Source organism: Alexandromys fortis, unplaced genomic scaffold (genome assembly GCF_014885135.2).
Source record: "Alexandromys fortis isolate MF-2015 unplaced genomic scaffold, M_Fortis_MF-2015_v1.1 scaffold_28, whole genome shotgun sequence".
Classification (NCBI taxonomy): Eukaryota; Metazoa; Chordata; class Mammalia; order Rodentia; family Cricetidae; genus Alexandromys; species Alexandromys fortis.
In genome coordinates, this window is record NW_026067901.1 from 14223398 (window position 1) to 14249967 (window position 26570).

General features: G+C 51.2%; 1 protein-coding gene across 8 annotated transcripts in view; it reads left to right on the forward strand.

Annotated features, from left to right (window-relative positions):
• Positions 1–3476: 3476 nt before the first annotated feature.
• Scube1 (signal peptide, CUB domain and EGF like domain containing 1) overlaps positions 3477–26570 on the forward strand; it is a 118048-nt gene continuing 94954 nt past the window's right edge. For 7 of the 8 annotated variants that reach the window (XM_050129709.1, XM_050129719.1, XM_050129743.1 and 4 more), the window contains exons 1-3: positions 3478–3676; positions 6736–6867; positions 25542–25670. In XM_050129709.1, the coding sequence (XP_049985666.1) occupies positions 3589–3676; positions 6736–6867; positions 25542–25670 (349 nt within the window). In that variant the 5' untranslated portion in view covers positions 3478–3588. Of the gene's footprint in view, positions 3677–6735; positions 6868–25541; positions 25671–26570 lie in introns of all 8 variants that reach the window. The other variant, XM_050129734.1, reaches the window with a different exon arrangement.

Below are 26570 nucleotides of genomic sequence, written 5' to 3' on the forward strand. Positions count from 1 at the left end.
GGTGGGATTCACTAATGTGTCCTAGTACCATACCACATACCCAGGGATGCCCGACAAATACGGAAGGAGAAGACACTGGGCCACAATTCCAGGTCTTTTCAGAACATAGATCACATGCTCCTCAAGACTGAGACCCCATCTGAAAACCCAGCCCAGGACAAGAAAGGACCTGTGTGGCCCAGGATTGTACAGGGAACGGCAGAAAGGCCAACATGGAAGAACCAAGGGGGCACATTCAGCCACGGGAGGAGTTGGTACTTCCTTTCCATTCTTTCTTCTATTCTATTTTTAAGAAAAAAGAGCAAAAGCCCTCAAACTCACCACACAGAGCTATGACATCTGTGTGCTGGCATTTTATAGTTGCAGAGAACTTTGTATCCCAAAGCACTTTCATAACTAACCCAGAGAACCCATCCTGTTTTAAAATGTCCCCCCCCTCCAAAAAAAGGCCTTTATATTCCAGTGGCTATTGCTACTATTCTAACCAGCTCCCTTGACCCGAGCAAGAACACAAAGACCTCTACCTGCCATGATTCTGAGGGCTTCAGGTTTAGTGTCCCATTTAATCCCCTCCAGAAGACGCCAGCATCACTCTTCCGCTACTGAGAGGGAGACTGAGGTTCAGAGAGGTCCCATGTCACGCCTGCCTGGTGTTATCCTCCCGCCGACTCTAAGAGGCCATTCGGGCCGAGGAATCCAGGCTGAAGCGACGTCCGAGATGGGGACACCCATTATAGAACTGGTCAGTCCTGAGGTTATGATCTGAACCCAGGTCGGGACTTTCCTGTCATGGAGGGGTGAGGTTGGATCACAGAAGGCAAACCTAGAAGGCAGAGGGGAACCAGATAATTCCTCTTGCCTTCTTACTGGCAAGCACCTTAGTGAACCGTCACCAGGGGGAGCCAAAGGGCCCCAAGTCATAGGTCGTCTGCTCAGGGCACTCAAGATTAGGGGTTCTGCTGACCAGTCTAGCTTCCCCACAGAGCGCAGAAAGTGGGGTTGTTCAGGGGAGAGACATCTGGCTTCGTTCTTAAGGACCTGGCACGGCCAAAGTCACCTCAACAGAGCAACAGAAGATCACAGCTGTTCCGTCTTGTTTCCGTGACCATTTGTTCATTTATTCACTCCTTTGCTGGCTCACTCACTTGCACACTAGCTCATTCATTCATTCCCTCATTCATTCATTCATTCATGCATGCATGTGTGCGTGCATAAATTCTCTTGATGTTAATTGCTTCTGCTCCCTTTGAGAACTGTGTTCACAGACAAGGCCTTCAGGATCCCTTTTTGGCTGGAGGCAGAGAGGAAACTGGAGGGTGAGAACAGGGGATGTTCATTTTCTGAGGCTGTGGGAGGTCTTGCACGGAATTTACGGAGCAGGGCTGTGGGTAGGAGGGTATGAAGGCTGTCCTGGCAGAGTGATATTGGGTTCAGGGTGCAAAGGGCAAGCTGCCTCCCGGGCTACCTTACTTGTGGTTGGTCTAGATAGGACTTCCGTGGAGAGGACAGGGGCACCGATTGACACGCAGAGCATACACAGATGGCTTGGGCATGAAGTAGCCCAGTTTGCTCTCCAAACCAGCGGCCTTCGTGTTCTCAGCTCAATATGGAGGGGTGCCGAGACATCCTCTGCCAGAGTCCTGATGTGAGCGTGCTGGCCCCATCCACCCAGCTCACCCATCACCCAGGTCATCAGTACAGTGACACCAGCCTCCATCATGTCTTGCTTCTACTTCAGGAAGTGAGCATCAGGGAGTTGGGCACGCCCCTCCCCCACTGTCCTCTGGCTCTGCCACACGTGCCATGGACTCTTAGAGGGAGCCACTTTCTTTTTTTTTTTCACATTTGAGGGACGTTAGGTCATCAACAAACTTGACCTCCAAGGTTACTGAGGGGGCACATTGCAGATAAAATTTTCATATTAATAAAATAATCCCTAGGGACTGTAGGGAGTTCCAAACCACCACCCCCCCCCCAACCTCCATCCCACCATAAAATTGAAAGAGAGAGAGAACAGGAAAAGTCTCATGGCTGCTATTGTGTTTAGGGGCACTTGAGCAGGGATGGGAGCACCCCTGAGGAAGAACCATGGGAAAATATGGTGCTAAGAAGTCAGAGCCCCCACTGAAAACACTTCTCACAAATAGACTGTCTTATGTCTCATGCACAGGTGGAAAAAAAAAATCAGAAAGCCGAATAGTCAAGAGAATAGGCATGGTCCCTGAACTAAACTACATGACCAGGCACAACCAGGGCAAGAAAATGCGTGCAGTGGCAGGGTAGAAGACAGGGACACAATAGAGGTCAGGGCCCCACTTCCTCCCTGATCTTCTCTGCACAATGTGGGCATGGATTCCCTTGCCTCAGCCTCCGGCCCAGTGCCACAAGCCCACGGGAAATCTGGCTGGCAGCAGGAGATGGGAGACATGGATTTAGCCTTCTGGGGCCTTTGAGGTGGCTGCAGACTGTGCGTTGGGGGCAGGGAGGCGGCGTGAAGGGGAACCGCTGGGTGCAACACAGCGCAGACAGAGTGGACAAAAAGAGAAAAGTCTGGTCTTTGAGTCCGGAGAGCAGGAGAAAACAGGAGCTCTTATTGGTGGTTGTCAAGGAGATGGGCCTTGGGGTTTGCTGAACTTCTTCAGCGTCCTGCCTCCAGAGCTGAGAGCGGCCATTGAGTGCACGTCAGGCCTCAAGGCCGAGGGGTCAGGTGTAGACCCCGGGCTGGGGGAGGCTCAGGGCCAGGGTGACCGCGATGCCACGACCCGTCTCCCTCCCGCTCTGCCCCGCCGAGCCTATCACCAGAAAACCTGGGCTTGGCAGAGCGACAAGCATCTAGGGGCAGAGAGGCTACTCAGCCCAGCCGGGTCGCGCGTCCTCTCCACGGAAGCACAGCTCCAGGCGCGATGCCTAGATGTCCAAGGCAAGCACTTCTATAACCATTGTCCTCGAAGACGTACTAAAAAGTTCTTTTGATTTTGTACGTAAATTCTGAAACTATCTTTAAGAGTTTTCCATGCCTGTTAGTATGTGACTGCCCAGGCAGCACTTGGCACCCATTAGAGGCTCAATAAATGTCTGTGGATAGGCTGCGTCCACCGAGCTTCGCCTTTACCAGTCCTGGGTGCCTCTGGGCCTTTCTCCACCTCTACTTCCCCGATTGTGTGTGTGCGGGGCTGAAGGGTGCTGCGCCCGAGGAACAGTCAACCTGTTCCTTGGGGACCCAGGACACAGAGCGGGGACGACCAAGGGCGACTTGGGTACCCGTCTCGGCCCGGGTGGCGTCCTGCACCGCGACCCCAGCTCGCAGGGCTCCCACCCCCCACCTGCCGCCCGCCCCGGGAGAGGGGGTGGGCCCAGACTCCGGCAAGCCACGCCACCCGACGCCCACTGGACGGCCTCCCGCGGAGCCCCGCCCCCCGCTGCCGCGGGCCAATGAGCGCGTGGCTGTCAGCTAGTCCTGCGCGCCGGCTGGGTGGCTCCGGAGCCCGAGCGATAGCGGAGCTTGCTGCAGACAGGAGCGCTCACTGAGCGGCCGCTCGGTGCGTACGGTGCCCCGCACGCCCGCACCCGGCGCAGCCCGCTCTGAGCATGGGCGCGGCGGCTGTGCGCTGGCACTTGTGCGTGCTACTCGCTCTGGGAGCACGCGGACGGCTGGTGGGGGGCAGCGGGCTCCCAGGTAAGCGCGAGGACCAAGGGGACTGCGGCGCGCGGGGACCTAAGGGCCGCCACCCCGCGCCGTCGGAGGCTGCCCCGCACCCGGTCCTGCCTCCTTGCAAAGTAACTTCTGGGAGCGCCCGTGGCCCGCGGGGGCGGGGTGGGTTGGGGCCCCGGGAGGGGAAGCGGGAGGCCGGAGAAAGAAAGGAAGAGCGACGGCCGCCTGCGGGGCCCGGTATGCGTACGAAGACCGGCGGGGACCCCCGGAGCCGAGAGTGGTGCTCCCCCAGGGCCGAAGACTTGGCAGCTGTCGCATAGGAGATACCCGGAGGAGGCCAGAAAGGACGCTCTGAGACTGGAGGGGAGGTGGGGAGATGAAGGGACAGACGGACAGGAGCCGAGGCGCAGAGGGAACAGACAAAAGGGCCCCGGAAGAAGCCCTGAGAAAGACAGCCGCGGGAGGGAAGAGGGGAGAGGAGGTAAGGGAGGGGAGCGAGGAGGCAGTGGACAGCGGGAAGGAGAAAGGCAGATCAAAGGACGGAGAGGAGGAGACAGATGGACACCAGAAACGGGAGGACTCAGAGGGGCGGCGCCGAGGGAGGGGACCAAGGGAGAGAGGAAGGATGGAGATGTCTGGGAAGAGATGGACAGATTGACTGTCAGACCGGAGTGGGAGAAGAGACGGACAGACATGGGGAAGGAGGTGGATGGGGAACACGAATCGCGAGCAAACCAGGACTGCGTGTCGAGAACATCAGAGAGAGGGGGCAGGAGGCATGGGAGGAAACCAGCAGGTCAGGGCAGAAGGAGCTGCTAGGTGGGGGTGTCCCTTCCTGATCTGAGTTTCCTAGAAGGGGCTCCGGAGCAAAACTGCACACCCAGGCTCTCTCCTCACATCTCCAGTGCACTTCTTGTTTTCCTGGGAGAGGGTGGGAGGGTCCTGCCTTGCTCTCCCTCCAGCAGAATCTCCCGAGGTCTGTTTTCAGAGGGGTGGGTCTGTTTGTGAGAATCCCACAGCAGATTCAGTGCTGGAGAGAGTTCATGCTAGTCCATGCCACTTCACCATTGGCGCTGAGTTTTCTTCCATGCCCCCATTCGAGAATCCCGGCCTTCTTGGGGGTACTAGACATGTCTGTGGGCATTCCTTCCCCGCCCCCAGGCTTTGGGGTCCTTTTCCTCTGTGGGACTGTCCTGTGTGCCTCTCCCTTCCTCTCTGCCCCTCCTGGTATCTATTGCCTCTGCTCCCCTCTTCCCTCTGTGGAAGCCTGACCTGCCCAGAGCTAACCTCAGAGTAAGAAAACCAAGATTGAAGTGAGCAGCCTGTGTTTGAAGGCTGTGCAGGGATCTACAGCCGGGCTCAGCCGGGCTCCCCTGCTCCCAGGTTGAGTTTATAATTGAAAGGCAGACAGCCCCACCCACCCCTTCCAAACTTCTACATTTCCACCTCACCTACCTAGGTAGGAGATAGAAGGGATCTCAAACCCCTAGGGAACTTCCTGCCCCTCACTCTCATACCCTGACCCATGGGAAGCAGGAGGGTGTCTCTTAGAGGTGCCCCATGTGATCTGGCCCTCTCTGGTGTCCTGCCCTTGAAGCAGTGGTCCCTCTGGGGCCAGCTCCCCAGAAAGCCCCTCCCCCACAAACTCAACACCAGCTCTGGCCAGCACTCTCTGGTTTACTATGCTGCCTGCCTCTCGGCTCTTGCCTACTGCCTTTGGGCATCTGTAGAGGTGGCCCGCACACTTGAGCATAGTGGCTGGCCTTGGGTCAAGGATACTGCATATGTGTACATGTGCTTGCCTGTGTTTTTCATATGCAAGTGTGTTCAGGGAAGAGTCTGCTGTGTTTCTTTTCAATGTCTCTCTCCCCTATGGTGAGCTGGAACCTTGGAGTCTGAGTGAGGAAGAAGAGTCTGGGTGAGGGTAGGGCCACAGTCCAGTGTCCAGCCAGGGGATTAATTCAAAGTGGACATTCTTGGGCACCATGAAGTCTAGAGTGAGGCCAGATGGATGAAGAGATGGGGACATTTGGAGCCTCCCAGGGGGGATGTCCTCAGGGCAGCTGCTGAAAGTCCCTTGTCTGCTCACCTGAGTCCTTCTGCCTGTCCATCTGTCTGGTGGTCACAGCCAACTGGAAGGATAGCGACACCCAGACAATCTTGTTCTGTGAGAGGGTTGAGTCCAGGAGCATGTATCACTGGCCTCAGATCATGGGGTCGAGTCCAGGAGCGTGTATCACTGGCCTCAGATCTCTGGTCTAAACCTAAAGTTCTGGCTGTTCCCTGAGTCAACTTAGAGCAAGAGAGTGAGCAAGCGAGGGGAGAGAGAGAGAGAGAGAGAGAGAGAGAGAGAGAGAGAGAGAGAGAGATCAGGTGTGTGTGCAGAAGGTCTTTTTCATCGTGCAGCCATGACTGCAGCTTTCTGTATCTATGTGCTGGGAACAGCAGATGCACCGGAGCCCTCTGAACTTGGATGGTGCTGGGGTCTAGAAGCTGCGGTATGAGAATTGGCTTTCTGAGGCAGGGGCCTGAGTTATCAGGGTAAAAGGCAGGTCTATGGATTCTGCTCTGGTTTGGGTCCTAGGAGATAATCCTTCCCACTGCCTTGGGGCTCAGTCTCACATCCAGGTTACCCGCACCCTCCATGGATGGCCTCTGCTCAATGTTTGCACACCGTTCTGCCTTGGTTTCCTCATCTGCAACCCAGAGGGACCAGATTTAAGTCCTTCCGGGGCCTCTTTTGGAATGAAGAGTGTGGAGGGTTGGGATGATGCCTGTGGGGGAAACCAAGATCCACAGAGAGGTTTTTCTCTCTGGTGTCCCTAGCCTTCAGCTTCTCCACATCTCGAGTGAGGATAATGGCCATACCCAAATGGGCTGTTAAGAAAATAAAGACCAGATGTGTGATGTCCTGTGCCTGGCACAGAGAATACTACCAATTGCCCCTTGTCACACCAAATTAGCATGTGACTGTCAATGTCAGTTACCCCAGTGGTCAACGGAAGGGTGGGGGATATGAACTTCCAGCATGGTCTCAGATGTCTTCCTAGCACACTTCACCTGCAGTTCCCCCTTCCCCACAGGAGCCGTGGACGTGGATGAGTGCTCGGAGGGCACAGATGACTGTCACATAGATGCCATCTGCCAGAACACACCCAAGTCTTACAAATGTCTCTGCAAGCCTGGCTACAAGGGGGAAGGGAGGCAGTGTGAAGGTGAGTTCCCTCCGTCCTCCCCTCCAAGCCCGGGGCCAGAGGGAGGTGGCCGAGACCCGCCCTGTGGTGTACTAACGTGACATTCCTATATCTCTGTGGACATAGACGTCAGTCTTGTGTTGCTCAGAGGCATGCAGGCTTCCAAGAGATATAGCTGCTCACCTGGAGGGTGGAAGATGGAACTGGAAATGGGGGGTGCCTGGCTTTCACATAAGTTTTAGCCCTTTTATTTCTTGAAGAAATCAAGGGAGCCAGTAAAAGCTCAGGGTGACTCCTCTTCTGGGCTCTTAACTAAGACTTGAGACTACCCTGTGTAGCCTGTAGCTTCTACAGAGGACCTGCCCATGCGTGGGCTGGGCTGTGAGAGTGGCCCAGCTGGCTCTCCTCTTTCTAGCCCCAAATCTTAGACAGCTTGTGGTTCAAGCCATTCATCTGGCCAGCCTCTCCTCTCTGCACCTGGGGTTCTGGGTTGGTGGTTCAGAAGTAGAAACCCATTCCCCAGGGCAGACATAGTGGTGCATGTCTGAAATCCCAGCACTCAAGAGACCCAAGGCAAGCCAGGCGTGGTGGCATACACCTTTAATCCCAGGAGGCAGAGACAGGTGAATCTCTGAGTTCGAAGCCAGCCAGGTCTACAAAATAGAGTTCCAGGACAGCCAGGGCTATACAGAGAAACCCAGTCTCAATAAAATAAAATAAAATAAAATAAAATAAAATAAAATAAAATAAAATAAAATAGAAAGAGTTCAAGGCAAGTGGATCTATAGGCTGAGGCCATCTTGAGCTACACAGAGGGTTGGTTTGAGACTAACCTGGATGAGATCATTAGATTTCAAAAAATGAAAGGAAAGAAACTGCCCCCCTGCAGAGAAAGTGAAGCCTCTGTGGTACTGGTATCCAGGAGTCTGAGCCAGATAGGATATTGTCCCATGAAAATCTTATGGTCATTTTGACCCCATTTGAGTTGGGCTATTGGGGTCTAAAAGCTATTCTCCCTGAGCCATGTACCCCCGATCTAGGCTTGCCTATCCACCCTCCATGTACAGAGGAAGATCAGTTGAGGTGGGTACTGACAGCAGGGTTTCCAGAGCTCTATAATAGTGCAGTCAGGACTGAAACCCAGAGTTTCTGATCCTTTGTCTTGGCCTTAACAGCAGCTCAGTTTTCGGTGTGGAGTTGCATTGGGAAAGCATTGCATGACAACAGGATGGGGTTCTGCCCTTTCTGTCCAGGCTCTGCAGAGTTGGGGCCTTACAGCTGCCAAACACCCCCCAGGAATGCTGGCACCACTGACCCAATGCACTTACTCAGCCTTGACAGCCTGAACGGATGGCATCTCTATGGGTCCTGCTTAGTGTCGGCACCTCGTTGGCTTGTTTGGGTCCCCGGGAGCTGCAGGGGGGAAGCTCGTGTGACCCATAGAGGCCTCTGGGAAGTGGGCAGGCAGCAGGTGGAGAGAGAAGGTCATGTGCAAAATATTTGATGGAGTGGGCTGGCCCGGCTGCTGGCAGGATCTGGAGGGTTTGTCGCTCTGTGGTCTAGGTGACACACGTGAGGACATGTGTATCCTTTCTAACCTTCTCCTGGTCCTTGAGACTCAGTGTCCCTAGCAAGGGAGGGCCACAACTGACACATCCCTTCTGCTAGCTGAAGCCTCTGAGCTGGCCTGTCCTTCTCTTAGCCCAGCCCTTGCTGTCCTCTGCTTTCGGGCTCTCATCTTAAGCCTACTCCTCTGAAGCCCTTCAGAGCTCAGCTTAAACTCCCCATGCTGATGGAGCCCTGGGCTGAGATCTTGAACTCCTGATCCTTCTGCCTCTGTCTCTGTGATTACAGACGATGACAGATGTGTATCATCACAGCTGGCTGATAGAGTGTTAGGGACCAAAACCAGGGCATCCTGTAGCTAGGTAATTGTAGGCCGAAACTGCTTCTTCGTTTCCCGGCTGCCCAAACTTGAATAAGGACATAGGAACTATATTAATTACAACATTGTTTGGCCAATGTCTCAGGCATATTTTTTGCTAGCTCTGACATCTTGAATTAATCCATTTCTATTAATCTGTGAATCACCACAAGGCTGTGGCTTACCAGTAAGGTTCTGGCTAGCAACTGGCATCTTTCTTCTTTGGCAGCTGCATGACGTCTCCCTGACTCTGTCTACTTTCTCTCTATGTCTCTGTTTTGGATTTCCTGCCTGGCTTTACTAAGCCATTGACCAAAGCAGCTTCTTTAATAACCAATGGTAATAAAAACATATTCATAGCATACAGAGGGAAGTTCCATATCAGGTAATCATTCTATAACTGAGCTATGTCCCAGCCCAAGAGCCAGACTCTTGTTCCCAACCAGCTCAGCCACCTGGTTATGTGGACTTTTTGCCCGCATCTGCCCCGGAAGGAAGTTGTGGTGCCCTGCAGGAATACACTCATATCCTCCTGCATTAAGCACCCATCATGCTCCCAGAAGCCCCTCTGCTGCCCTCCACTGTTGCTTTTCTGACTCTGGGTTCCAATGTCATGTCTTACTCCCCAGCCTTGCTTGCTGTGGCCTGGGTGTTGGGGCTGTTCATCTCAAGCCATATGCTTACAGCTTTGCCCCCAAAAACCTAGGAGCACCTCACTTATGAAATCTGTCATTGTGCTCTGGCAGAGAGTCTGACGTTAGTCCTAGCCTGAGGGATAGGTTTAGATTGAGTTCACTCCCCAACCAAGACTGGAGTTCAGACGAGCAGTTTGTGAGACCCCAGTGAGTGGGAAGTGGGGAGCATGGGAGCTGCTAGGAGGATCCTTTCTCTGATGGCACCACATTGACCGTGTGTCATGTGGGAAGAAAGCAGGGCATAGCCTAACCTCTGCAAGGACCCTTGGTTGCCAATCAGCCCACCTCTGACCTGAATACAGAGTGATGATTTGCCCTTCACAAACATCAGTGTCTCCTTTGACTCTTCGGACCCAAGCTGTTCCCCACTCCCCCTGAAGACTGGGCTGGACACAGTGCAGTGTGTGAAGCCCACTGCCTTGGTACCTAGCTCCCAGTGTCCAACATGCAGACGAGTGTGTTAATCACCACCATGTGCTTTCTGAGTAGCCGCAAGCTCCAGGAGGTTGTGAATGGTAAAGACCTATCAGAGTCCCACAGTGCCACATGCCTTGGAGGTGATACTCATGGTATCATGTGTCCTTGCCCTTCAGTTGGCAGTGTTCTATTAGCTAAAGGTGTTTGTCGGTGGCAATCTTAAATCACAGTGCATGCTGGTTGGCCTGGGTTCAGAGGACCCGGGTGGAGCCACCCTGCTTGCAGGTGTCTTATGCCTGGAGACTCTCACACAGGCTTTGGTTGGCATCAGCACAGCCTGCTGGAACATTAACCCAGAGGCCATCAGATCTTCTAAGATGGTTACCCCCAGAAGACTGCACACACATCTGGAAGGACTCACAGGCCACATTCAGGGTAGCCTGAAGGGTCTCAGAGACCACCCAGATGTTTATTTCCTGGTTTAGATAGTGCAGAGGCCATCTGAGAGAGAAGGACCTTGCCAGGATCAGGGTGAGAGCCCAGGTGTGATGGGCCCATTGCTGTGCGTCCGCTGTGGTCACTGCTGCCTATCATGTTCTGAATGGTCCTTCTTCAGCTGAGCAGAGCCATTAAAGAATAGATGTTGAACCAGATTGTGGGGACTCACACCTGTGTATCGGGGCCAGTCATTCAACCTCTGTGTTTACAGTGAGCATCGTTCTAGCAGCTGCTTTGTAGAAGGCGAGGGTTAAGTGCATTAATGTATTTAAAGCATGAAAGCATGACCTGGCATGTGGAGTGTAACACACAAGCATTAGCTGCTGTTGCTGTGGTAATGGTGGCATGACTAGCAGGTGATGATGAATGAGGTGTTGGTTTTTTTTTTTTTTATCTTTTTTTTTTTTTTTTTGGCAATGCTGAGAGTCAGTCCCAGAGTCTTGGGCAAGCCACATGACAAATACTGAATTACACCCTTAGCCAAGGGTAATATTGATGATGAAGGTGATACTGATATTGGATGTGGTGATATTGATTTAGATGAAGGTTATGGTGATAGTAATGGAGATGACATTGGTGAGGGTGGTGATGGTGATGGTGAAGGTGGTGATGGTGAAGGTGAGGGTGATGCCAATTTTAATGACGTTAGTGACTGTGATGTTGATGATGGTGGCCAGGGTGATGGGATGAGGGTGATGTTGGTGATATTGATGATGAGTGATTGTAATGTTGATGATGGTGGTCAGGGTGATGGGATGAGGTGATGTTGGTGATATTGATGATGAGTGATTGGGATGCTGATGATGGTGGTCAGGGTGATGGGATGAGGTGATGTTGGTGATATTGATGATGAGTGGGATGCTGATGGTGGCAACAGTGATTACAATACTGATGGTGACAATGGTAATGGAATGAGGATGACGTTGAGGCTGTGTCCCATTTTTGTTTAGTTATCATCTCATCCTGCTGGTGTATTAATGCTGGCAGAGGATTTTCTGTGGGATGACAAGGTGACCCTGAGGTAAGGGGTTTGCTGAGAACAAATGGGGCTACCTTGGGCCACTGCTAAGGTTCTGATGAAGCAGAGGAGTTTCCTCTGTGACTTGTGTCCTGGTAGAAGTGAACTTGTGGGTATAGAAAGTTGGAAAACACATCATAGGGCACCCAAGTGGCCCCTGAGCTTGGCAGGTGACTCCTGGTGGCCCTTTCCAGACCCACTCACACCTCCATTTGAAACCCTGCCATACTGCATTGTATCCTCCTGGGCTCTTTCTGGACCTGCCTCAAGGGCTGTGCTTGTCAACTGTTAGATTCCCATCCCAGGAACCTAGCTGTAGAGGGAGAGGTGTCCCCAGGGCAACCTCCTTCCAGAAACTGTCATGGTTCCCAAACAGGTGGGTTCCCACCCATTCATCCCTCCTCAGAGCCTGACTCCCTAGGTGGTAATGGCCCACGCCAGTACCCTGAGGCTGGCCCAAAGCTGTGGTGGGAAGGCAGTTAGCAGCCAGGGAACATCAGGGAAAGTCTCCCTGAGCCTCACATATGCTTTGAAGATTTACAGATGAGGAAACTGGAGTCTCTGACTGGTGTAGACCAGTGACAGAGTTCATCTGAGGGAACTGGGTTTAGAGAAGTCAGCCTTCAGACAAATGACCCAGCGGAGAGACTCCAGCCATCAGCCACCGTGTCTCAACAGTTGATATGAAGGCTATGGGGAGAGGGATCCCTAGCTGTGCTGGGGTCTCCACAGTTTGTCTGCAGGTTGTGGGGAGAGGGATCCCTAGCTGTGCTGGGGTCTCAACAGTTGGTATGAAGACTGTGGGGAGAGGGATCCCTAGTCATGCTGGGGTCTCCACAGTTTGTCTGCAGGCTGTGGGGAGAGGGATCCCTAGTCATGCTGGGGTCTCTACAGTTTGTCTGCAGGCTGTGGGGAGAGGGATCCCTAGCTGTGCATTGATGGAGGAGCCAATAGGGATCCTTTTCTCCAGAGCCGTTCCCTAGAGACAGGTCTGTGACTGTGACCCACTGAACTCACATCATCCATGGGACAGATAGAGGCCCTCCCCGTGGGCTCACCCCAGGGCTCTTCTCTGCCCAAACACTTTGAGCTGCTGCTTTTCTCTCTCTTTTTTAATCCTCCCCTCCTAAACCTCACCCCAGTTGCCTATTTTTTTTTTCTTCCTCAAACCCCAGCTCTTTCTACCTGGGACCTTTCCACACTCTGTCTCCCAGCCCCTCCTCCCTTATCTAAGCTGTGCTTCTGCTTCTCATGGACCCTTCGGACACAAGCCTTTTGGAGGTCGTGGGGGCCTGACCATGTACGAGCAAGCCCCCTGTTCTGAATTAGCCAGGCCTGTTTGAGCTCATTCTGCCCCAGCGGCAGACTGGGGCCAGGAGGGGGCAACTCATCCCCTTTAAAGGCTTCAACTCATTTAACCTTAATCGCCTTGTTTTCATAGACATTTGCGAAGGAAAAGGACCAAATTATAGCTTGAATTGGGTCTTACTAATCTTAATTAAAAGCTCTCGTTTATAATCAGGACCAGGCCTCAAACGAGGAGCAAACCACCCTCAAATGGCTTGTTTAAATAACCAAGACCCCCTCCACTCTGTTAATGGCTGTTTAGTCTGAACCCATGGCGCACATTGCCCTTCTATGTCCGCTTAATTTTTAGACCGTTCATTCAAGTGGTTTATTCCTCTCGCAAGTTTCAACTCAGGCCCTTTTCAAAATGCTGTAATTAAAGCTCTTGGGGGAAATGAGATTTTTGTTTTGGCCACAATATATTAAATATATTACTATTTTCCTTTTGGTGTGTGTGTGTGCGAAAAGAAAAAAAAAGACAACCGTCAGAGATCGCAAAATTAGCATGTATGTAATGATTGTAAATAATCGCTTCCTGGATTTTATATCCCTGGGGTGTACTTGTCAATCACTAAAGTCAGGTAGATTACAGAGCATGTCATAAAAGGGTTTTAACCGAACTCTTAATAACACACCCAGCGATTCATTTAGTTTATCATTAAGGGGAAAAAAAATCTAAAACCAATTGGCCTTTGTGGCAAATAATGGCTGAGGTCCTATTAAGTCATTTCCATCATGATTATAGCATACTTTATTGAAACTCTAGGTAGAGGTTTTTTTTTTTTTTTTTTTTTTTTTTTTTTGCTTGGGGCAGGGGAGGCCAGGAAAGGCTTGAGCGAGGAGGTAGAGCAAGAGAGAATTCTCCTCCCCCTAAGTATGAAAACGTGCAATTATGCATGCTAATGTGTGCACTGCCCAAGATGAAAGCGGGGGTGGGGTGGTTGCATGGGGGGGTTCCAGCCAAGGGAGACTTCAACTCCCCCTTACTTATTCCCAGGTAGCAATTAAGGGGTGTTCTCGTTTCATTTCTGTTTCTGTGACAAAATGTGATGAAAAGCAGCACAGGGGGGAAAGGGTGTGTTTTAGCTTACAGTTTCGGGGTACAGTCCATCATTGTGGGGAAGTCGAGGCAAAAACTCAATAGTCATGTCACAACCACACTCAAGGACAGAGAGTCAAATGCATCCCTGCTGCCTGCTTGCTTGGTGATGAGCCAACCAACCAGGTGGTGCTATCCACAATGCACTGGGCCTTCCCACATTCAGTTAAGATTGGAACAAGTCTCCACAGACATGCCATAGGCCACCTTGATCTAGACGGTCCCTCCATGGAGACTCTCTTCCAGGTGATTTTAGGTTGTGGCAAGACAACAGTTAAAACAACCCAGCAGAAGTCGGGTGGGGGCTGGAGAGATAGCTCAGCCATTAAGAGCACTTGTTACTCTTGTAAAGGGCCCAGGTTTAATTCCCAGCACCCACATAGTGGCTCACAATCTTCTGTAATTCCAGTTCCCTCCCACACCCTCCTCTGACCTCCGTAGACAACAGTCACACATGTGGTGCACATACATACATGCATGCAAAACACTCAAGCACATAAATCTTAAAAGGGGGAAAACCAACCCAACCCAGGCAGGATTGCTTGTGAGTGGTCGCAGTCAATGGCAGTTAAGTCGCTTGGAGAGTTGTTGGGGCCCCTGACCGGCTGATCAGGGACAACAAAAACCTTGTGCACTTGGTTTTGTGTGGGAGACAAGTTCACCTAAAATGTGGGACCTGACCTGGAGTGTCCAGAGTGTTAGCTGAGGGACTTCTCACCGGCAGGGTTTGTGCTGGGCCCAGGTGTGTTTCCTGGTCATGACCTCGTTGATTAGCCGGAAGCTGGGAAAGACAAAATGAGTTGGTAAATAGAAGCAGGTAAATAGAGGCAGGATTCAGTGGGGGTGCAGAAGAGAAAGTGGGTATCTGCCCTTGCCTGTGGTAGGGGATGTTGGTGGGAGGTTGTGGAGGGTGGAGAATGTTCTCGGAGGAGGTGCCATCCAAGCCATGCTAGGAGGGTGGAGCAGAGGTCTCTGACGTTCAATAGAAAGAAGAAAACTCAGAGGGGCTCATTGTCACCTGAAATTCTGCAAGTAACGGGTCATCCCGAGCCCTCGTTTCCTCAGTCTGCCTCCCTTGACGATGGGAGCAGCTGGGAACAGCGACACCTGCCTAAGAGCGTGCATTTGAGAAGTTGAGGAAGGGAGTCTGTCTTGCTCAAGGGCAACAGTTCTCAGCCTGTGGGTCCCAACCCCTTGGGAGTCACATATCAGAGAGCCCACATCTCAGGTTCATCACATTGCAATTCATAACAAGAGCAAAATTACAGTTACGAAGTAGCAGCTAAATAATCTGATGGGCTACCACAACGCTCAGAACCGTGTTGAAGGGTCGCAGTATTAGGGAGGCTAAGAAGGGCTGTGTGTTGAAGGTGACCGCAGAGGCCTGTGCTTGGTGTCTTCCCCCTCTAAACTTTCCCCACCTGGCTTCCCACACCCTGGGTCTCCTGTCCCCTCGGGCGGCAGCCCTTCTCCTCTCTGCCTCGGGGCTCGCTCTCCTTCCCTCCCCTAGGCTGCTTCTTATTACAGTGGCTGTATTTGTGTTTCCATCAGAGGAATGCTAACCAGAAAAAAACCATTATTTCTAAGAAAATAAACTGTGGGCTCGTTGGCCTTTGAGGGCTACTGAAATGGATATCAGCCTTCCCCAAAGGCCTTGAGACAAAGAGTGCAGGGGCTTGTGTATACGGGCAAGGTCAGGGGGTCCCAGGGGTTGTCCTGACTGGTCTTCCAGATGGATCCAGGCTGCAACCCCTGGAGGACTAGGACTGGAGCTGCTGTGGTTGCCTGAGGCTTCAGACCCGGGTTCCTAACAGCTGTCAGGGATGCTCTTTCCCCATGCCTTCCAGCATCTCCAAGATGCACCCTTCTCTCAGAGGACCCAGGCCTTCGGCCCAGGCCTCCCTTCCTTGAGAAGGGGTATAGAACTGAGAGTAGACACATGGGGACCAGAGCTTCTCGCCTTATGCATCTCTCAGGCCTTAACATACTGACTGCCAAGTTCAGAGAGGGCCAGGGGTCCCAGGCCTCTTGGGCCCCTACTGGAAGAAGTCCTCATTCAGCGTGCTCCCCACCCTGGCGGTGACAAATGCTGCTAGGCCATCAGCACTTGTCACGTTCCCACTGCCAGTACCACTGGCAGACCTGGGCCTCTCTGGGGTCCTCTTAATTCCTCCCTGAAGCCAGGCTGGCAGCTCCCTGTGGCAAAGGTCCACTCTGAAGGTAAGGGGCTGCCATAGCCACAGCAGGAGGGCAGGCAAATGTCCTAATCCCCAGCGGATACCATGGCCATGAAGCTCTGGTGTGCTGAGACGTGGGGCTGCCCTTGGATGGCTTCATCCAGATTCAGGGCACCTCCAAAACTAGCCTGCTTGTGTTGGGCTTTTGGCTTTGCAGCAAACTTGCCCTGTGAGTAGGGAAGTAGAAATGGTCTTCCTTACGTGGGCCACAGGGAAGGTTTAGCCAGTTGCCATGAGGGGTCTCCTCTGTTACTTCTATTATCTGGGGGGAGGAGAGGACAGAGGCTAAGCTGGGAGTCCTAGGTCTAAGGCTGGGTTTGCTGATGAACTCGGTATCCAAGACTCCCTCTCTGGACCCTCAGTTACTCCTCTGTGCAAACCACAGAACATGGACCAGTTCTCTGACTCGGAGCTCCTTCAGCCCCAATACCTGTGTGCTTCTGATGATCTCGGGGCTGGATTTGCAGCCCCTAAGGAGTCCTAAGATTCAGAGTCTGCAACCCTGCACCCCACCACGTCTTGCCAGAGGAAGGTGAGAATGGCTGATAACCCCTGGGATCCGGTTTGTAACAGACAGGAGAGTGAGAGAGCATGGGGCTGACTGAGCCCCAGGCCCTCTTCACTGCCACCCCCAGTCGCTTCCAGGGCTCAGTTTCCATAAACCAATGTTTTGTAAGGTCTTGAGGCCAGAACTTGGGAAAGAGCCCCAAGGAAGGGTTTAGGTTATGGTCGAGGGAGAATTGCTACAATTCACCCATCCTTTTCCTAGGTAGGGACACCCCTCTGATCTTGGGAGCATTCACCCCACCGTGGACCCAGGCTGAGCAGGTAGCATGGAGCGTGGTTCAAAGTGAGCACCCTCGAGCCAGGTGCGGTGGTGCACACCTGAAATGCCAGTTCCTGGGAGGTGGAGGAAGATGGAAGTTAGAGGCCAGCCTGGGCTTCATAGTAGGAATCTGTCTAAAAATACTTTTTGGAAACAAGATAGAAAACCCAGCACACACAAAGCGATCGTCCTCATGGTTCCCCTGCACCCAGGAAGAAGCCAAAAGACCAGCTCGCCCCCGTGGATACGTTCAACAGTAACACTGGCTTTTCTTCGGTTGAGAAATGATCATTATTGTGTGGCCGCATGATACACGGGGGGCTCGTGCCCCCGCGTGCTGTGGAGGACTGAGATACAGCGAAGTCTGCCCTCTCCTTTCAGTTTTGTATGGGTTCTGGGAAATCAGGCGCTATCTGTGAGGAGATACAGTTTGCATACCCGGCATAGTTGGCCCACGTGACGTCTCCACGCCAGTGCCTTTTAGTGACTCCACAGTGGCTCATCACCGCAATGCATTTAGAAACTCCATGTTTCTTAGCCCCCCGCCCCTACCCCCGGACTTGCAGGCCCTGTGACCACTGGACACCACTAGTACACATTCTGTCTCGGGGCTGTCCTGTCCTGGAGACACTTTGTGGATAGAGTCACATGCTATGTGGCCCTTTGTGACTGAACAGGGGTTTGTTTTGTGCTTTTTGTTTTTTGTTTCTTTTTTTTTTTTTTTTTGGAGTTGTTTTTATTTTGTTTTTTAAGTCAGGCAGCCTGGCTCAGTCCCTGGCTCCGCTTGCCCCAGTAGCCTTCATTTCCCTTGGCATAAAGTTAAGGTGTTGGCACCCATCTCTTGGAGTTGTCCTAGGTACAGGACCCACACACTGCCCGGTGCTGTCCCACACATTGCCAGGGCCGGTCTGTGGAAGCGATGGCCAGGTTGCTTGTTCATTCGCTCAGTGGTCAACCAATGCTCATTGCATACAGTCTGCCAGCTTCTGAGGCTCAGGCTGAACAAGATACACATCCCCAAGGACTGGCAGCTTCCAATGGCACAGTAACGTTGGTGTCTATAGGTAGGGGAGCTGGGGCAAGTGCAGGAGGAGGGGGCAAGCTTCAAAGGGGCAGGCTAAGCTTCAGAGGGGACGAGACACCTAATTCCAAGCCAGGGTTATTAGGAGCCTGGGGTGGGGACGATGCTCCAGGCACAGGGAGCTGTGGGAAAATGCTTAATGATGGCCAGAAGCCACGTGGGGCACTGAGAGAGGGTCACAAAGTAGCTGTAGCCCCACCGTGATCTCAGATCTCAGAGTGGGATAGGGACCTTCTCTCCCTCTGGCTGAGCGGTGGACATTGTGCGCAGTTAGGAATGAGAAAGTATATAGATTGGTGTTGGTTTTGCGTGACCTTTGACCTCCCCTGTAATTAACGGCCGGGCCCACTTCTGGCATTGTCCCTGCAGAAGGGAAACCTGATCGATGGATGCCAGGGGTCCTCGGAGAGCTGGTCTCATTACTCAGTCATTACAGACCTGGAGCTTAACCCCTCACCACCGGAGACAGGGGACTTAATCCTTCCTGCGAGGCAGAGACCACCTTCCCGGGAGCACAATTAGCCGACAAACTGGATTAAGATTTATTCATCAATAAGGACTCGACTTCCTAAGCCATACATCTCTCCCAGAATGGACGTCTATCCAAAGAGTGCATGGTTTTCCTAAAGGCACAGACAAAGGAGGGACAGGCTAGCGCCCAGTCAGGGACGAGGTCTTTGTTAGAGCATTGGGGGGCTTCCCATCTGGGAGGAATGTCTAGAAAAATGCCCATCAGGGGAAGCGAGACCTTGTCACGAATGGCCTCTGGGAGTGAAAGTGTGGTTGCTTTCAAAGCCTCCTTTTGAGGTTTTTCATCAACCTTGATTTAAAAAGAAAAGAAAATTGTCCTGGAACAGTATTAAAATAAAATTGAGAAGACAGGCAGATTCACTGGGAAAGAACCTTCTGGAACCTAGACACCGCAGAATAAATATATATTTTATAAGACAGTGAGAATCGATTTTGAATTAAATGGAGAGGAAAAATCCATCCTCTTTGGGGTCTACCCCAGTGCTGCTGGCACAGGACCATAGCTGTGAGATGTTTGGGCTGACATTTTGATATAGGAAAAGTCAGACCATGTGACCTTTGAAAACACCCCTAATACGTAGTTCCTGTGTTGTCTGCGCTGTTCTGTTGGGTGTTGAAAACTCTCCTCTACCAGGAATTAAGTTTTATGAAAAGGGGGAGGGGTGAGATGGCTCACAGAGTGAGGGTGATTGCTGTCAACCTGACGACCTGAGTTCAGTGCCCCAGCCCCACATGGTAGAAGGAGCCCACAGACTCCTTCAGGTTGTCTCTGACTTCCGTGCATGCACACACAGACAATAAGTGTCATTCAAAATGTTTATCACACACAAAAAAATAAAGAGACAGACGTAATAAAAATTCAATCATTAATTTTTTTAATTAAAAAAAATCTAGAGGCAGAGCAGAGATGGACAGTGAGCTGATGAACCTCACACCTTCAGTGGGAGTTCTGATCCTTCGTCCTGCCCATTTTGTTCCTGTCTACCCTCGCTGTCAGCTCTGTCACCACCCGTGCAGTCTCAAGTCAAGGTGTACTGAGATACGATACCCATGATGTCTTTCCCTCGGTGGCCTTTCTCCTAATTACTTTTTGGAACAAGATTTTTTTTCTCACGTTCATGCAGCCTGAGGCTGTGGCTCAACTGGAAGAGGAGAGGGTGGCCCTGGATGCAGCCACTGTCTGGGGGTCTGAACAGGAGGACCTGGAGCCCCTCATTGTTAACATGGAAACAGCACTCACTTCCCAGGTGCCCGTGCCACTCAGCTTCTAACTCTGCTGTCCCAGGCTGGCTCTCCTCTACAGGCCTGTATTTCTCAGGTATCTACATCCTATGAAAATCCCAGACAGAGGCTGAGGCAAGCGTGAGGACCTGAGTTCAATCCCCAGCACCCGCATGAAAGCCAATAGGAGCAGTGTGTGCCTGTAAGCCCAGCGCTGGGGAGATGGGGCTAGGAGGACTACTGGGACTGGCTGTCCAGCATTTCAAGTCATGATCCTTCTGCCTCAGACCCTGGGATGGTGGGATTGATTGCCACTGTACCTGACTTCATCAAACGATTGTAAAAAAAAATAGATTCTCAAGGTACAATTAAGAAGGCGTTTGTTCTGGCTACTGGAGGTCATACAGGCCAACACAAGAGACTGCAGGAACATGTCGGGCTTAGGAGAGGAGGGGATCCGTTCTCAAAGTTCCCCAAGAGTGGGAGGGGCCGAGGGTGAGGATGGCAAAGCTCCTTCATTCTTCAGCCCATGGGCATCAATCGTGGCCTTCCCTATAGAGAGTCAATAAGAGGACAGTTCTAGAAATCATTCCAGTGACTGTTCAACTATCATTTTATTACATCTTATAGCATGGTGCTTAAACTATTTATCAGCCCCATAGTAAAAAAAAATCCCTCTTAGTCATTAGACACAGACAACAAGCATAGATTAAAGTTAAGCCAGATCCATTGAGGTACTTATTCCCAGTCAGGAGAAGGGATGTCCCGGTTTGCACACCTTATGGATGCTCACAGCTCACCACCACTGAACAACTGGTTTAATCGTATGTTATGAACATGGTGACCCTATAATAGATTATGTTTCTCTCTCTTTTGGCACGTAGGAAGCTCAGCTGTGTTTATGGCTCAGCTTTTGTGATTCTGCTGGGATTGCCAACTGAACAGTGTCACCAGCCAATCTCATTTATTTCTCTCTGTCTCAAACCTTTATTTCTGAAAATCATATTGCCTTTGGGCTTTATGTTTGTTTGTTTGGTTGGTTTTTCGAGGTAGCGTTTCTGTGTGTAGATTTGGAGCCTGTCCTGGCACTTGCTCCGTAGACCAGGCTTGCTTTGAACTCACAGAGATTCGCCTGCCTCTACCTCCCAAGTGCTGGGATTAAAGGCGTGCGCCATCACCGCCCGGCTGCCTTTGTTTTTAAGCTGCTTGAAGGAAAGGGGTTAATGAGGAAGAGAAGTTTGGATAGGTAGATGGGTGAACGTTCTTCTGTTGAACATAAAGGGGAATGGGTCAGTGGGGTGTGCATTTGCAGGGTGAGTGTTTGCATTGATGAACCCATGGGTGGGCGGTTGAGCATTGGATGGACATTTGAGCTTATAGATGTGTGGATGTGTGGGCTTTTAATTGATGGGAGGGCAGTGTATGGCCAAACACATGGATGGATGGATGGATGGATGGATGGATGGATGGATGGATGGATGGATGGAAGAATGACTATTTGAATATGGGTGGATGCTTGCCTGGATACATGGATAGGTACATAGGTGACTGGTGAATGGGAAGATGCCCAACCAAGTTAAATAGTAAGGTATGTTTTAGCATAAATGGATTAATGGGAGAAGGGCTGGGTGGGAATTTGAGCAGCTATGCCGAAGAGTGTATAGACAGATTGATAGCCGGAGGAAGGTGGGTCTTAGCTGAGTGGACATACGGCTGATTGGCTAGGGGTTGAGCACGTGGAAAGGCGTGCACATGTGTGTGCATGGCGGAGGAACAGGTGGGAGGGCAGAGGGACGAACAGCACTTGGATGGCTAGGTAACACTTTCCAGGGCACTGCAGAAATGTGCTCGGGACCAAGTGCTTGTCTGGGGTGTTTTGCCCATGGCTGGCCTGGGCTTGACAGTATAACTTAGGATGTGAGCTTTGTAGACTGAGTTTCTGATCCTTGTCCTGTCACCTACGATGTGACTTTGAACAGTTCTCAGTTTGATCAGCCATCAAAAGCAGCTTCCCAGAGGACGGCGCTGAGGACGGAAAGGGCCCGTGCTTCAGGAGAGCTAACTTGCTGCCCTTAGAGGTGCAGCATGAGAGAGATTAGTCGGCACAAACACGACACAGAAGTCTTTTTCCCTTAGTCTGTCTGATCCACTCTAAGTCTCATACCCACCATGGGACCAACAGCAGTTGCAAGCGGCACAGGCTGCTGGGGTTAGGCCAGTCACCAGCGTGAGGGAGGGAAGCAAAGAGGGATGCTGGGTCATCTGGTGAGAGGTGACGTTCATGCTGGCAGGCAGCGGGAGGAAGCCTATTGCCATGTTACAGATGTAGAAAAGGCACACTTAGGTGTACCCGGCGCTCTTTTCTTTTGGGCCACCAACCAGCTCCCAAATCATGACTTGAAATCTCATTTTTAGTTTTGAATGCTCCTCCTAGCTTATGCTCATTTCTGGCTAGCTCTTTTGCCCAGGGTGTGCCCCTCTCTCCCTCATTCTCTCCTCTTTCATTCTTTTTCAAGTTCAGGTTTCTCCGATTTGTTCTCTCTGCTCACCAGCTTTGCCTACTCCTCTCCTGCCAGGTTCTTGGCCATTCAGCTCTTTATTAGACCAATCAGATGCTATAGGCAGGCAAGGTGAAACAGCACACAACTTTGCATAAGTAAACAAATGCAGCTGAAAGGAACGTAACACATCTTTACATAGTTAACAAAGGCAGCAGAAACAAGTGTAACACACCCTTACATAGTTAAAGTGGTAATCCACAGCATAAACAAACACAACCACATCTTTACATAGTTAAATATTCCACAACACTTAGGTTTATTTTTAAAAAAAAATCCAGGTAGACCTGTGCCTGTGACTGCAGCCCTTAAGGGTAATGGTGGGGATCAGGATGGGGAGGTGGAGATAAGTGGGTCCTTAGAGCTGATTGGGAAACCAGCCTAGTTGCCCAAATCAGTGAACTCTGGGCTCACTGCAAGACCCTGACTCAAAAGATAAGATGAAGCGCAATAGAGGAAGACAACGGACATTGACCTCTGTCCTCTACATGCTAGCTCACACACATGCACACACCTGCATGGACACATACATGCAACACACGCACACAAAGAAAAAAGAAAAAGCCCTTCTTGGTATCTGAGATGCGGAAGGAAACCCATCTGACCTGTGATGGGGAACCTCAGAGCTGTGCTGCTTGGTGAATTAAAGCCCAGAATGCACTGTCTTAGGAGTGTAGGTCAAAGACCTAGGACATGTGTTCAGAGTGATGGTTCAGGGCTTCAAAGAGAACCTGAAGGCAATGGGTATCCCTCAGTAGCTGTAACACCCTGCTCCTTTTTCATTAACTTAAAGTCTTATATTTTGCTTTAATGTTATTTAGACTACTACATAGATTTAAAGATGATTTGGACATGTTGGAGACTCATTTCTACTCCCCAGCTGGCAAAGGTGGTGGCTACAAGCAGTGAATCAGAGCATCTTAACTCTGAGACCTTTGGGGACCCCTACTTTGTCCTTCTCTCCTTCTGGCTGGCTGACTGGGTACCAGACCAGGCTTGCACATAGCTCTTTTCACAGATTATTGTCTTTGCCCGTTGGGGTGTCTGTGCTATGTTTAATCACTTCCTGGAAGAATCAGGAGTGCAGGAGTGAGCCCCTGGATTTATAGATCCGTATCCCTATACTAGGCATTAAATGGCGATGCCATAGCTCTCCTGTACCCCAGCTGGGGAGAGCATGGGTCTCCAGGCTTTGGGTCAGACTCTTCCCATCTTCCACTAGAACTTCAGCTCAGACTGCTTCTCCTGGCAGATAAGGGAAGAAATGTTTCTTCTGTCTCAGACATGGTTCTTCTGTGTCCTGAGAATCACTTTCAGTTCAGCAATGGCATGTTCCCACTCTACAAAGGTCATCCTAGAGTCCCTGAAGGCTGGGCTCACTGTAAGTGGGAGGCATTGAGCCCTGGGAGTATTTGGAAATGAGGTGACCAAAGACCTGGTGGAAGTGCCAGGGTCGGAGACCATGGCTGGTACAGTCATTCTATGCCTGCAAGCCATCCCTGAGAGGTCAAGGCTGGGCTTGGGTTCCCTGGGGATCCAGAGTCAGGTTTCACTACTTAGAATCCCACTTGCATCCCTTCTAGGTGCGTGGCCTCTGGCAAGGTTTCAGCCTTCCTACACAAGTTCCTTCAGTGCCCTGTGCAAGCGGACTGGGCTTGAGTCCCCATCTTAGTTAGGACTATAATTGCTATGACGAAACACTGTCACCCAAAGCAAGTAGGGGAGGAGATACTTCTACATTTGTAGTTCCTGACCTAAGGAAGTCATGATAGGAACTCCAGCAGGACAGGAACCTGGAGGCAGGAGCTGATGCAGAGGCCGTGGAGAGGAGCTGCTTACTGGCTTGCTCCACAAGGGTTATGGAGCAAGCTTGATGGGTTGCTCAGCTCACTTTCTTATAGAGCCCAGGACCACTAGCCCAGGGATGACACCACCCACAATGGGCTTAATTAATGATTTGAGTCAATCACTAGTTAGGACAATTCCCTAGAGCTAGATATTATGGAAGCATTTTCTTAATCGAGGTCCCCTCCTCTCAGATGACTTCGGCTTGTGTCAAGTTGACATAAAACGATCCTACCACAGTCCCTGTGAGGACTTTAGAGAGAATGGCATACAGTCTGGTCAACCCCTTGGGCATAGAAGCAGCCCATTGAATGCTAACTAGACTTGTTCTTATTCTTCTTTCTGGAACCTCCAACTGATAGCCCTTTGACCTCTGCTGGGAAGTGTTGAGAAAGGACTTAAAACAGCAGAAAGAGTGACCTTTACTGAAGCTATTGACCATTGTTTATGAGACAGACGTCTTTGTTATAACAAGGAAGCCGGAGCAGCTGAAGGCCAGACTGCGGGCCATAGGGGGTGGGGGGCAGCGCACATTCCTTCATCCCAGAGATGACACTTTTTGGGTGATGTACAGTTTATTTTACTTGCTCTCCCGGCTTCGAATGAACCAGTTCTCATGGATGTAGAAGGACCCCATATGTTGGCAGTATTGGCAGGCTTCAGAACGAGCCAGAGCCAGGCTTGCCACTTAGCTGCTTCACTGTGGCAGGAATTGGAAGCCCCCCCCAGCACACACACACACACACACACACACACACACACACACACACACACATATCACAATGTGACTCTTCTGAACACTGGTGGTCAGCCTTGCTGCTGAGCCAAGATTGTTTGCAAATAACTCTTCAGTTCCTCCGAGTAAACTTTATTGAGCATCTGCTGAGTTATTCCCTGTTCTAATTTCATTTCTGGTGTGGTGGTTTAAAAGACAAAAATGCCCTGACAGGAAGCAACTTGAGGGAAGAGGGTGTTATTCCTGTTTCCAGCTCCAGACTGTGCTCCATCATCCTGGGGAAGTCAAGGCAGGAACTTCAAGCCACTGATCACCTCCCACCCACAGAGAAGAGCCGAGGAAAATGAGGACATGATTCTTGCTGTCCTCCCTTCTTGTCCAGCTCAGAACCTCCTGCCTAGGGAATGAGGCCACCCACAGTGGGCTGGGTCTTCCCATATCACTCACCTCCCTCAAGACAAGGCCCCTCAAGGCAGACGTGCCCACAAGCGGACCTAATGCAGACAGTGCCTCACGGAAACTTCCCCGATGGTTTCAGGTTGTCTCAAGTTGACAATTAGAGCCGTCACATCCCCTGATAAGTCGTATCCTAGCAGCTTGTGATGGTGGGAGAGGGAAGCCAGACTCTTGCTCTGATCCTTCTGGTGCCTCTGCCCTTGCAGACATCGACGAGTGTGAGAACGACTACTATAACGGAGGCTGTGTCCACGACTGCATCAACATCCCCGGGAACTACCGGTGCACCTGCTTTGATGGGTTCATGCTGGCTCACGACGGACACAACTGCCTGGGTGAGTGTTGCGGCCGAGCCCCTCCGACCACAGCCTTTCCGTCTCTCAGTTTTAGCATGCAGAGTTGGGGGCCGTGCGAACAGGTGCCTTCCTCTTGCTCCTCGGCGTAGTGTGTCAAGTTGCCATAACAAAACCCCACAAGCCGTGTGGCCTCAACGGCAGAAATTTCCTTCCTCACGTTCTAGAGGCTGGAGGACGTGAATGGGGTGCCTTCTTGTTTATGTCCACATGTGCACTTTGTGCACACATCCATCTGGTGGTACCTCTCTGGGTCCTAATTGCTTCTTCGTTTAAGGACACTTGTATCAGTGAGGCGGCTCCGTGTAGTAGTAGGATGTTTTTGACTCTTGGTTGTTTTAGAGGGGCCGCCACCCAGCTCCCAAACAAATCACACATGGAGGCTTATTCTTAGTTAGGAATGTCTGGCCTTAGCTTGGCTCATTTCTTACCAATTTTTCTTCACTTGTATTACCCCGTCTACCTGTGGCTTCTGGGCTTTTCCTGTTCTCTTACTTCTGTAAATCTTGCTCCATGGATTGCTGTGTAGCTAGATGGCTGATACCCGATGTCTTTTTCCTTCTCTGGCCACTTCTCCCAGATTTCTGCTTCTGTTTATCCTCTCTGCCTGCCAGCCCCACCTGTCCTTTCTCCTGCCTTGCTATTGGCCATTCAGATCTTTATTAGACCATCAAGTGTTCTAGACAGGCCAAGTACCACAGCTTCACAGCGTTAAACAAATGCAACATAGACAAAGGTAACATAATATTCCCCAACAGGGTGTATTAGGTACTATTCTATTGCTGTGATAAAACACCATGGCCAAGGCAACATATGGAAGAATTTGTTAGCTGATGATTCCAAATGGATAAAGGTACATCATAGGGCGGGGGGAGGGGGAGA